The sequence below is a fragment of the Papaver somniferum genome, chromosome 4 (genome assembly GCF_003573695.1).
Source record: "Papaver somniferum cultivar HN1 chromosome 4, ASM357369v1, whole genome shotgun sequence".
In the NCBI taxonomy this organism is placed as follows: Eukaryota; Viridiplantae; Streptophyta; class Magnoliopsida; order Ranunculales; family Papaveraceae; genus Papaver; species Papaver somniferum.
Window position 1 is genome coordinate 157,774,971 of NC_039361.1, and position 13,160 is coordinate 157,788,130.

A 13,160-nucleotide genomic window follows, 5' to 3' on the forward strand; every position below is an offset into this window, starting at 1 on the left:
TCTTTCATAGGCTAGGGATTGTTATTCAAAAAGGTGGTAGGACCCAGCTTGTCGCTAAGTTGCCACCATCTATTGTAACCTCGATCTTTCTTCTCGATAAAACACCCTTGGGGTTCCCTTTTTTTATAATAATAATAACAATAATAGGGTTTTCAGTTGTTTCTCGAGTATCGATTTACTGTGCTGAAACTTCTATTGGAGATATTTTAAGTGGAACCCAAATTTTGGCACTACCCAAATATATCTGATTAAACTATGGTCCATGATATTAGGATATGTGGCATCCCTAATGATATGTAAATGACCCCCTATGATAAATAATCTAATTCAAAACTATATTTCCTCTCTAATGTTGAACAGAATTATCAATTATACCTTTGGGGTCATTTTGCTCAGAAATTTGCAAACAAATCACTCCATAAGAGCAACTCCTATGCAGCAAAAATTCATCCTTATCTTGGTGATGATCCACATTTTATAGATAAAAAATACTAGTACGGGTAATATTTAGGTCAACATTTCTCTGAAGCCCAGATGATACTCTAAATATTTGAGGGGTTGGCTGTGGAATAGTCCATCCGGTCATAAACTGACTGGATATGTCATCCGCACATTTAGTATCCGGATGACTTTTTTAAAGAAAAATTTCTCTTATCCGATTACTTAATGACCGGATACAGTTAATATTGTTTTCTATCTGGTCACTTCGTGACCGGGTTGTCAGTTTCAATATTTTTGAATGGTGTAAATAAGGACAAATTTCTAAAGAATAGCTACTGTTTGTTGAGTTAGCAACAAACAGCAAGCGTTGCAAATTTTAAATTTTAAGATTAAACAAAACTTCACCTCATCTGGTCATCCAAGAGGGGGAAGATTATATATTTTTTTTCTAAATGCGGACCATGAGGGAACGGATGGACTAACATGTTTTGTTTTCTCCGTAGTGAGTTTTGAGTCCACTAATTACCGAGAGTCCACGTATATATGATATTCTTCAAGTTAATGATGTTTTTACCTCCATATCATAAGAGTTGTTCTAAATGGGTACGAAATTCTACGTTGAAAAATTCTTTCAATTAGCCTAGTCTAGTAGAAATGTTAAGAGCTTGTTTGGATATTAGAAGTAGAAGTCGGAACCAAAAAATTAACTTTACAAAAATTAACTTTTTTATTCTTAAAGTTATTTTGAAATTATATAACCAAACTAGAAAAACAATTTTTGGAGTGGTGTCCAAACGGCCTATGGGAGTCTAATGGAATGGTAGAGGTCCATGAAGTAAAGAGAAGTCGAGGTTACTTAGCAAATCGGAAAATAAAATATTATATATCCAAAATTCTTAATGTAATTATGCATTAGCCTCTTTCTTTTTCTTTACGGCTCTATTATAACAGTCTGTTTGGATATCAGGAACAAATTTTTTTTTGTTTTATTAGAAGCAGAAGTCAAGAACAAAAGTTGTAAATGAAACTTTTTTGCTTCGCAAAAAGTTAGTGGTAACCTTTTTACTTTTAGAAATCGTTCTGAAATTATGTATGCAAACCAAATTCTTTAATTTCTTTTTTCCTCCGGAAGTCAAAATACAAACTTTGCATTTAATAATCATTTATTTCCACCTATCATCAGCTTGTTGATAAATTATTTTCTTAATAAACTTTACTCCGAGTCAATCAAAAAAATAAATTATATACATTTTCACTCTGCCTTCCCAAAAAGCTACACGAGAATTGTCTTTCTCACAAAATTTATCAAAAACAAGTCTCGGCATACCGAGAGAAAAACCACGCAAAAAAAAAACCCGCCCCTCACACCTCATTTCCTGCATGTCTCCCGAGGAACAGAGTCCACAACAAATAAATGTGAAAGACGGTATTTACCTGGTTTGTTTTCTGGGTCTGTAGAGAACTGCTGATTTATCAATGGTTTGAGAGTTGAGACCTGTTTGTTTGTTTGTTTGAGTACTTGGAAAAAATGTGCTCATCTAGTCATATTCTGTCCACTGTAGATTTTTGTTATTTTTCGCCTAGCTTCCCTCGTCCATGACTCCATGGCAAACCACAAAGGCCCAAGTGATGATTGACACATGACGCATGAAGTAGATCAAAAGACAAGTCCAGTGTTCACTTGGTCTGTAATATGATTAAAAAAAATAAAAATGTTAGCATGGGGCCCACCGAAACCATATGCGCCCTCAGCTAAGGCACATTGTTTTAGATACACGCACCATCTTCGTCATCTAGCACCAACAGATGTCAATTCATCTAAAGAAGCAAATACAAATTCCATATCAACTAAAATAAAACAAGCTGAAATTGGATTCCGAAATCTGAAGAAATGACCAAAAAGAAATACAAAGCAGCCGTTATTGGGAGTGGTAACTGGGGTAGTGTTGCTGCAAAACTCGTTGCTTCGAATACCTTAAACCTCGACTCTTTCCATGGTTAGTCACACTGATTAATTTTTTCTCTTTGATTTCTTGTGAGCAAGTTACTAAAAACATTTGTGTTGCAGATGAAGTTAGAATGTGGGTGTTCGAAGAAACCTTGCCCAACGGTGAGAAACTCACAGACATCATCAACATAACCAATGTAAATAATCTCATCATCTTTCTTTTCAGATGATTAAATTTTCTCCATCTTCAGATGACCTCAATTTAAGTAGTATGTTTTTTTTTTTTAATTTTGGGCGTCTAGATCTGACTCGGCATGACTCGGATGTCAGACTGTTTGATTTTTAGTTTGAGTCAGATGTGACACGTGACCTAGCCCCTAACTCTCTGACCCATTTGAATACGGGAATAAAATGCCCCTGATTTATGGGACTAAGCTACTAGCTCGCATATTTTTGAGCCAGCTGAGTCAGATAAATCAGACGAGTCACATCTAAAAAGAAAAATATGATGTCAGACTTTTCTTATATTTTTTTTTAATATAACAGGAAAACATCAAGTATTTGCCTGGAATAAAGCTTGGTCACAATGTGGTTGCAGACCCAGACTTGGAACATGCAGGTATATGACAAAAGTTAATGCTGAGAGAATTGGAAGTAATGCAAATTTTGATTTTGTTATCATTGGATATGTTGTAGTGGAGGATGCAAACATGTTGGTATTTGTTACACCACATCAATTCATAGAGGGTATATGTAAGAGACTTGTTGGAAAGATTAAAGGAGGTGTTGAAGCAATTTCCCTTATTAAGGGTATGGAAGTGAAAACGGAAGGACCGTGTATGATCTCTAGTCTTATCAATAAACAGCTAGGCGTTAATTGTTGTGTTCTCATGGGTGCTAACATTGGAGATGAGGTAATGTTGCAAAATGGGTTCAACTTCAAAACCTCTTCATCTTCTTCATTGGGTGCCAACATTTAGTTTTGTTTATGCAGATTGCTATGGAGAAATTCAGTGAAGCAACAATTGGATACAGAGAAGATAAAGAGGTTGCACAAAGATGGGTTCAAATCTTCGGGACTCCTTATTTTCGAGTATCAGCTGTGAGTTGTCGAAATTCATTTACTTTCTAGTTCACCCAAATTGTTTAAGCAGAATGCATCAAGCAAAAGAAAGTTTAATGCCGATTCGGTGACCAATTTGAATGTATGTAAATAGCAGGTCAGGGATATAGAAGGTGTGGAACTATGTGGGACATTGAAAAATGTTGTGGCCATTGCAGCAGGTTTTGTTGACGGCTTGGAAATGGGAAATAACGCTAAGGTACAAGGCTATGTTGAGTTGCAAATCAGTAATGTTTATACCAATAAAGACATATCTAATCCAACATAAGAATTTACCAGGCAGCAATAATGAGAATTGGTTTGAATGAGATGAAAGCATTCTCGAAGTTGATGTTCCCGTCTGTATGCGACAACACCTTTTTGGAGAGCTGCGGGATTGCCGATCTCATCACTACATGCTGTATGGAAGCAAATACAGTAATATACATATTTTTCCGTTCGTCCCCAAGACACAATTAGAATTTTAAGATTTTTTTTTTTGTGTGTGTGCGCACTAGTGGGAGGTAGAAACAGGAAAGTGGCAGATGCTTTTGCAAGGAGTGGTGGAAAGAGGTTATCATTTTCTTCAGAGATTCAATATGAAATGTAAGTTTATTATTCACTGAACTTTGTTTAATTATCTTAGGTCTTTCCACGAGCTCGAAACAGAGCTGTTGCAAGGGCAGAAACTACAGGTACATACAGTGAACCCCAAGCAGTTTCAATAATTTGATTTCATATGACTTCCACCGAACTCAAAAGTTGCATATTGCAATAAGTTCTTGATTTTAATTCACCATATACTCTCCACAATGAATCCACGACCTGACTGGAACGAGAAAAGTGAGAGCATAGTCTAATCAAACTGGACTTTACCTTGTGTGTTTACTTTTTGAAGGGCGTAATAACAGCAGGAGAAGTCTACGAGGTTTTATGTCAACGTGGATGGCAAGAGTCATTCCCGCTATTCAGGACAGTTCATTTGATCTGCATTGGTTGTGCTCCTCCTTCAGCAATAATTCAACAGTCTTAATGTTGCCAAAATGTCCGTCTGTTGAAGGCTGTACGCAGCATTCCCAGAACCTTACCGAAGAGGATTCTAGATTTCAGGTAATTGAGATGTAAATCAACATAAGAGTCCAACTTTACAGAGCGCATAGCAGAAAATGTTTCAGCTTGAATTCCATTAAATTACTTCAATTTGAAACAATTCTATTACTTTCAGTGTGGTGTGGAATTAAATGAATACCTCTGATTCCCAGGATCCTTCATAAATATCCCCAAGGGTTGTTGGTTCACTTGTAATGATTAGCTGTTGGTTCATATATATATACCACCATTCTAGTTGGTCAATTCAACCCTTTTTGGAGGTGAAACTGTTTTCTAGATAAGCTTTGACCTTTTTGAGTTAAAATACACAAAAAAACTAGCAACAATAACTCTATAAATTCTTAGTGTACCGCCCACAAAAAGCAATAGCGAGAGGCCCTTGTATACAAACAAAATTAGTATATTACCCCTGAAATTGTGACGGTACTACAGTTTGTGTCATCCGCAAGACATGATTGGTTCCTTGCCGTAATCCAGTTGTGGTATATGCTCAACTCTGGTAACAGGAAGAAACATTAGGTTTTCAGCAGGCTTCTAAAAAGTCCATTTGAACATGTTCAAATAGCAGTATTAAAGATGAACGTCAACATTTATGTACGTACCTTTGCCGGACTTTTAGTATTCCAGTGCCTAGTTGCGTTGGTATACCCATAATGATGCATCCACTCACTCCTTCAATCATGTCCACTCTTCCATTTAATGAACCGTTAAAGAGATGATCTTGTGTCTTCTCAAATGACGCCGATCTTGTGTCTTCTCAAATGACGCCAACATAAGCACGCTTTCCTTCATCTTTTGGATACCAAATCTTGTGATTCCTAGCACCTCACCCTGTTAAGATGATAATCAGCATCAGCCCGTTACGGCCTCACTAAATAATGAAAACATACAAGTAGCAGTCTGGGATTCGAGAATCATTTGGTTTAAAGTTCTTTTAAGACTAATGCATGCAGTACTAAAATTCAAATGAGATGAAACAACTCACGTTAGATGTCATCACATCTGCTAGGAGCATCATGTGGCGAAGAGAACAAAGAAAAACAAATTAAACAAAGTGTAACATTCAAAAAGGATGTTGATGCAAATACCCTATGACACATTATAGACATGCGATGCAAGCTAGGCTGACGATTAAATAACACAACATCCCCATCTTCCAGATGCCTTTCTACAATATCACCAAATTTGAGTCCATAAGCCAGATTTTTTTGGTTACGATTTAACTGAAACCTGCAGAAGGATCAGGTAATTCAATTACCACAGAAAAATCAAATTAAAACAGGATAACACACTATTGAAAACAAAATACAACAGTACTGAGATATTCTTATATGCAATCAGTAAGATGAGATGAACAATAGCACATACATCATTGAACCATCAGCAGATTTAATAGATTTTGCTCCTGGATATTTTTGAGCACCGTTTAGAACACATTTCCTTAACTTCTCTATGTTGTGCTGAGACACTAGTTCTGGGTATGTTAAGGTTTGAGCAATCAAGATAGGTATTCCCACCTAAAAACAGACACAAAATACAAACCATTCATCAAATGTGTTAGCCAATTACGTGCACAAACAAGTACGCAACAACTAAAGAAAGTCAAAGCTAAAAACAGCAAGTAACCTCTGTAATTTTAAGATTAGGATCAGGGGAAATAACAGTCCTGGCAGTATATTCAACACGTTTTCCACACAAGTTCCCACGAAAGCGCCCCTGTTTCCCTTTGAGACGTTGGACGAACCCTCGTAATGGTTTTGAGGGCTGCATCATACTTAGGGGGACACCGCGGACTTCGCTATTAATATATTGTGCAACCTCAACTTGGAGTAGTTCCCAATCACCCTGATCAAGTCGAGGAATAGTGTTACTATGATTAGAGCATAAAAGACATTCATCAGAACCAAAGAAACAAGAAGCAGCAATTTTTCTAATCAGACTATTGTGATAATAGTTTGAAAAATGTCGCAAGAAACTGAAAAGTAAACAATAAGCCATGTTATGCTCTGATCCGTACCAAACATTGGGAAGTGGACTTCTTGCCATCTAAGTCTTGTCGGAGGGAAGCATTTGTTTGAATAATGGTATTAAGTTTAGAAGTGATATCATCTTCGTTACTGCGGCAAAAGCAAATTGATAATCAATTCACTAATTAAGCACATAGAATAAATTATCACGAGTAACTCAAACAGCAGCACTAAAGACATAAATGTTCAACCATGTATAACCAACCTTCTTCCTCCATCTACAAAAGAAGAAGGACGGACAGCTATAGGAGGCACCAAAATGTCTGTAATGATAAGTTTCTCAGGCCTAACACTGAGATATAGTAGTTCACAGTCCTGCAATACGAAGATCAGGAATATTAACAAACAGAAAGAAAAAAAAAAGTGCAAGGAATAGAGAATGAAGCTAAAGAATCGTGTCATATATCTTGCTTGAGAATTTTATCTCGAAAGGCCATTTTATGTACCCAAACCATCATCAATAGGAGCACATACCTGGTCCAGTATTCTTTTAAACAGACCAAGAACTCTAACAGGGTTAAGAATTTGAATACGTGTCCCAGAATCTTTCGTCCCAGAAAGTGCTGCTTTGCACTCTTTATCTGTGTCATCCGTAAATTTTTTGCTTCGGTCATGAATAATACCCATAACTGTTCCTGCTTTTTTCACCACAGCTGCAAGCACAAATTTGGCATACGAACTAGTGACGACCATACTTATCTTGAAAATAATCACCTTTGCCATGTGCCCATGACCTTAATCATGTTTCAATATGTTAAACATTAGTTTCTATTCATTTATCCGAAGAGTTTCCCGATTCCCCTAAACTGACAGAAAAGGTCAGCAGAAACAAGCTCACGACAGGTTGGGGAAGTGCAGAGTCTTATGCACCCACCAAAATACCAATTAGCTAATTCAGAGTCTACAATGCGGCCTCAATTGCTCGAGACTGATGGTTCGATGCTGTGTGCACAGAATTATTATTTAATACTTATATTTATTTTAAACATAATGATACCTAAATACTACCAATACATTTTCCAGTAAATCAGGATACTATTTTAACAATGTTTGAATAAAGTAAAAACAGAAATTATGTGAGATTTGGTATATGCTGTGTTCTGAAGAACTAAAATATGATGATCCAATTTCCATTGTTTGCCTATCCTCGCAGAAAAGTGCACCAACAATATTACACAAATGTTTCTGTGTGCAACATTGCTAGTTCTGACTTTATCATCAATGAAGTAAGATAAGCCTCTATCATCAATGTATTAAAAAACGGAGAAGGCAAACCATTGACGTATCCGCATCTGCTGCACGTTTTGGGTTTACAACTTTTTAATATCGCCTTAGCTGTGGCAGTCTTCTGCAAAGCCTCCGGTTTGGGATTCCTCATCTTCTTTAAGTAACTTATACGTTCTTTCTTCGACAGTAGTATTCGAGCACATGACTGTAGCAAATACAAAATTTAGTACATACCATTGAGTAGCTAAAGTATAATGCAATTAACACGCCTTGCATGCGATTAAATATAGAAAAACCGCGACGATAATGTGATGAAGCAAGCAAAAACATAATCAAATTGCAGAATTACCATACCTTGCATATGCATTTAAGTATATTAAGAATCGCATTGAAGTATCCAACATTGAACACCGGAAGACAAAGATGCAAATATCCATAATGTCCTGGGCAATCCTTCAACTCGCCATGGCATGTTTCACAAATGATAGTCTTATTTGCAGGACCCTGAAATCAACCACATACTTCAAGCATACGACATTATCAACACTGACAAAATCACAATTGACTAGAGCATATTTGTGGTTTAGTCAAAATCATAATTTACTAGATAATTCAACATACCATACGAGAATCAAGCAATGCATTCCTCTTGGGCTTTCTGTTTGGATCATAAAAACTGGCATTACACACTTGAACTTCAGAAGCTTTCATGATTTCTGGCCCAGACATCATTGAGAACTTTATACTTTGACTGCAATAGAAAAATCATTCAAAACAATTTTCAGGCTACAAACAAAAACAGACTAAAAAAAAAAGTAAAATTATGAATTGAGCTTACATCTTCCTAGGTCCAACATCTTCGACATACGGTTGCTTCGTGAACTGGAATTGAGCTTGAGCTTCTGATTGTCCTGTAGTCGTCGCCATTGTTACTCTGATGAATTATGATCAATCACTTGAATGAAGAACAAAAAAGGGAGGCAGAAGAACAAAACAGAAAATGTTGCAAAACGTTAAACCCTAGAAAAGTATTTTTATTCTTTCTCTCAGCCAAGGCAGCTATTAATATACTTTTACAACCTGATGCTTTCCAATGTCAGTTCTTTGATTATAAACTAGAAGTAGAAATAAGTCTCTGGTAATGTGGGACTAATGAAACAATGAAAATAAGGAACACGGATCGTTAAAATGGATAATAATAATAATTAACTAATTGGAAGCCTAACATGCTAAGCTCCAAACAACTACTACTACATTAGTTGAACAGGTTGTCGTGCTAGCCTACCAGCGAGCCTCATGAGGAACAAAGTCGAGGAGCCGAAGCGGATAGTGTGGCTAATATCTTCGCAAGGGGAGCAAACTAACTCTACTGTCCATGTTAAACTCTGTAATATTGAGTCATCCGCGACTCAAACCTGGGACCTCCTAGCGCATGAAATCTCTGTGGAGGGCATGAAACCAGCTGATCTACAAGCCGATTTTCTTATACCAGGAAATATTTTCGACTTGGGAACAACAATATCTACCACCGGTCCACCGCTGTTTTTCCTGGGTACCATCCAAATTAAGTGGGGTACCAAGGAAAACGAATGAAGAGAGGCAGAAGAAGAAAAAAACCAGAAGATCTTGGCAAGGTATAAAACCCTAGAAAAAAATTACCCTTAAGACACCAGTAGCTATTATTTACATCACCAACCACAGGCATGCTTTCCAGTGGCAGATTGTTCTTTATATGAAGGCTATTATTGGGGCGTCACACTCCAATAAAGGGGCTTCATTTGGATTCTTAGTGTCCAAAAAAGTGGTTATGGGATATCCTAACACATATACAAAATGTTTAGATTACCCTTTAACTAAAATAAAAACTTAAAAACCTAATCTTTTTTATTCTAATTCAACAAAAAAACTGCTCCTCTTCTCATTTTTCTTCTCTTCCTCTTCTCCACAGTAACTTCAACTTCAATTCACTTCATCGTTAGGTAATAATCGAACAAACTCATCTTTGTTTACTTGTTTTTGTTCAATTCATCGTTAGAAAAATTGAAGTAAAATTAGGGTTTCGGTAACGTTTCTGCTAGTGTTACGTCAAGGTTCGGTACTGCTTTTCTAGCCGTAACTTTAGTTTATCAAGAAATTACATCCAGGTTTGGATTAATTTCAAACGTAGAATTTGATTTGCATGTAGTTTTACGTCCAGGATTGGATTAGTTCCAACCGTAAAAGTTGAATTTACGTCCAGGTTTGGATTAGTTCCAACCGTAGAAGTTGATTTTACGTCCAGGTTTGGATTAATTCCAACCGTAAAAGTTTTTTTTTTTTGGTAGCAATTCCAACCGTAAAAGTTGATTTTACGTCCAGGTTTGGATTAATTCCAACCGTTAAATTAAAATTAACTAAATAAGGGTTGTTTAGTCATTACAAAATTATTTGAGATAAGAAGTTTTTGATATTACTTATGAATAACCTGTTTTTGTCCTATTATGTGACGCCCCTCTATTGGAATGTGATGCCCCAATAATAACCTTCCTTTATATACAATAAGTGGAAAGAAGTTTCTCGCTATGTGGGACTAATAAAACTATGATAACAAGGAACACCGATCATTAAAATTATTTGGGCCAGAACTATATTTTTTTTGGATCTTTTCGGTCCAGAAAATATTTATTTATTACTCTAAATATTTTCTACTTAAGAATACCACCACGTTTTGCCTGGGTATAAGAAAGGCAAAGGTAGAATGTAAAAATCCAAAAAATAAATAGGAAAGGAGATTTTATTTCTCTAAATTAAATGATTACATCAAGTTCCTTTCCAACGAGTGTTTTTAATTAATTAGGATTAGAAAATCACGACTCCGACACTGTACTTGTCCTTTGCCTTTGTTGTGAGGCAGTGTGCAATTTCATTCGACTTCCTAGGCATATACGTGTATTTCCATACTTGAAAATGTTTTAACATCCCTTTACAATCAGAGATTATGTTGTTATTTATCCATCTAATAGACCCAATACTACCATTTATTGTATTACCACATTATGGCAATCTCCTTCCAAATGAAACCATTTCGCAGCAGCGGCGCTCTAGCCAACTTTATTGCGTCCAACGCTGTTAATGCCGCTGCTTGCTCCTCATTTTGAGCTACTCCTAATGTTGATACTGCACCTCTACATTTACCTGTACAATTGATCATAGCTAGTCATAGTCTCGCATCCTTTTTTTCCTTAATAAAAGATGAATCAAAATTCATTTTCACAAAGATGTTTTCTGGAAGTAACCATGGTGTGATAGTTTACTTACTCTTCTCCTTGCTGAATTGCAATTTCATTCATTTACCTCTTTGTTAACTTGTCTAACAAAGAGATCAAACTTTGCAACACAACATTATCAAAGACCACTGCACATCTAATTTTCAAGACTTTCCATAAAGCAAAACCCACCAGAATCACGAAGTTGTTTTGATCCTCTAAAGTAGAGTATTTGTTCCAGCAAACCAACTAGCTATAGATTCCTTCAACTGCATGTTCCTAACAACGTCCGTAAAGTTAGGATTAATAGCACATAAAAAAGATTTTGTAACCTGACAGTCAACTAGCAAATGATATGTTGTTTCAGATTCAACCTCACAAAGAGGACAGTTATACAGTATATCTTTATGTTTGGCGGCAACAGAAATTTGTGGAAAACCAAAACCACCGAAACATATTTGTGTGAAGGTTTGCATCTATAGATAGTTCATCTTCGATGAAGAACAAACGCTTTTTTTTATATTCGTGAAAACTGAAGACTAGCATCTGAGATCTAACTGAAAATCAAAGAAAAGAAGATTACCCACGACATAAAACGGCAGCGAAAAAATCCAAAATTGAACTGTAGAAATATAGCATACGTAGAAGAAGTATCCTTCTTAGATACATACGTAGAAGAAGTATCCTTCTTAGATACACACGTAGAAGAATTATTTCCTTTCCATCAAATAATGCTTTGGAGGTTAATAGCTATGACATTCTAAGTGTCTCGTTATCAGGTGGAATGTCATTATCTTTTTTATGGCATATAGTGAAGAATGAAAGATTACTGTAATGGTCGAATACCAAGTGGACTTCAGAAGAAAGAATTTGTATGGATTTATTTTCCTTTTCATTTAACATTTGGGATGGTTTATATGTATCGGATTAGAATAAGATCATTCCTTATTTCTTTTATCCCAGCATCAATTCAACTTGCCACCCACCCATTATTGGTCTAGTTTGAGACGTTCACGTATGCATGGAGTTGATTCACTGGGACTTAAAGACTGTATGTGCACACAACAAAATGAATGAACCTTGAACCACACATATCCATCCAGCCATTTTTCAGTTAGAGAAGATGATAAGAATTTTTTTTTTTTATGAAACAGAGAAGATGGTGATTAGCTATATGACAAAACAGTGGTTAGAGATTTGTACAGATTGTACATGTTTTGGACGAAATATTCATTTTAATTAAGATGGTATTTCTGAATGGGTTGTGACAAACAAGGATAGAAAGAAAAAATAACGACGATGTAAAAACAGTTGGGAATTCAATATACGGCGGAAGCTGGAGCTTATTAAAAATACGGCTGACTATGGATATAAACTGGGGTTAAGGAATGGGTTACATGACATCACAATTGGACACATGCTTGACTTCAGCGCCAGAGCAAAAAATTGTCCTTTATGAGAATACAAATTGTAGGGAAATATTAAAGGAGTTTGATTTTAATCAAGAATCATGGAGCGGAGAAAATTTGCTGCAGATGTGTTTGAGTGTTGGAAAGGACAAGGGAAAAGTGAAGAGTCCTGGGGACCTAGCCATGTTGTCTTCTAATTTTTTTGGGATAATAAGAATTTAATAGTAAACTAAAAAAAGATAAGTGGTTTCTGGAGATCAACGAATAGGGAAGTCAGAATGTGTACTTCGATTTTGAGGGGTGCACAAATTTGGATTCCTTATGATTTGACTTACTAATGAATAATTTAATTTAATTTCTTAAAGGACATAAGAAATAAACTAATTATAGGTTCAAATTTTTTATGACTATTCTTCATATACAAGATGTTCAAAGATAAATGAAGGAAGCTCAGAATGCATCAACATTATCTCGGGAAGTTATCATAGATCTGTAATAACAACTGCAGTATTGGTATAATATCAAAGATGACATTTGTTTTCAACATCGAGGGATTATCTACTTCGTAGTCAAGACAGGAATACAAGATATTTTAATGCTAAGGCTAATTATATAAGAAAAAGAAATCATATAGACTCTATAAGGGATGAG

At 35.9% G+C, this 13,160-nt stretch overlaps 2 protein-coding genes across 4 annotated transcripts; one reads left to right on the plus strand and one right to left on the minus strand.

Moving 5' to 3' along the window:
* The first annotated feature begins 2,257 nt into the window (after positions 1 to 2,257).
* Positions 2,258 to 4,841, plus strand: LOC113274414 (glycerol-3-phosphate dehydrogenase [NAD(+)]-like). Of its 3 annotated transcripts, none has more exons than XM_026523809.1 (10): positions 2,261 to 2,438; positions 2,510 to 2,586; positions 2,936 to 3,008; positions 3,086 to 3,303; positions 3,384 to 3,491; positions 3,607 to 3,711; positions 3,792 to 3,912; positions 4,010 to 4,064; positions 4,138 to 4,186; positions 4,390 to 4,841. In XM_026523809.1, the coding sequence occupies exons 1-10, from the start codon at positions 2,333 to 2,335 to the stop codon at positions 4,522 to 4,524; spliced, it is 1,047 nt and encodes a 348-aa protein (XP_026379594.1). In that variant the 5' UTR covers positions 2,261 to 2,332; the 3' UTR covers positions 4,525 to 4,841. The 3 variants fall into 3 exon arrangements, with proteins under 3 accessions (XP_026379596.1, XP_026379594.1, XP_026379595.1); XM_026523810.1 differs by having other exon boundaries at positions 2,264 to 2,438; positions 3,610 to 3,711; XM_026523811.1 differs by lacking the exon at positions 4,138 to 4,186 and having other exon boundaries at positions 2,258 to 2,438; positions 4,010 to 4,097; positions 4,390 to 4,534.
* A 746-nt stretch (positions 4,842 to 5,587) lies between these two features.
* On the minus strand, positions 5,588 to 8,782 carry LOC113273345 (DNA-directed RNA polymerase III subunit 1-like). Its single transcript, XM_026523080.1, has 10 exons — positions 8,694 to 8,782; positions 8,477 to 8,606; positions 8,210 to 8,359; positions 7,904 to 8,060; positions 7,103 to 7,281; positions 6,834 to 6,943; positions 6,619 to 6,718; positions 6,228 to 6,446; positions 5,970 to 6,118; positions 5,588 to 5,831 (listed from the first exon to the last, which is right to left on the minus strand). The coding sequence occupies exons 1-10, from the start codon at positions 8,780 to 8,782 to the stop codon at positions 5,588 to 5,590; spliced, it is 1,527 nt and encodes a 508-aa protein (XP_026378865.1).
* Positions 8,783 to 13,160: the final 4,378 nt, after the last annotated feature.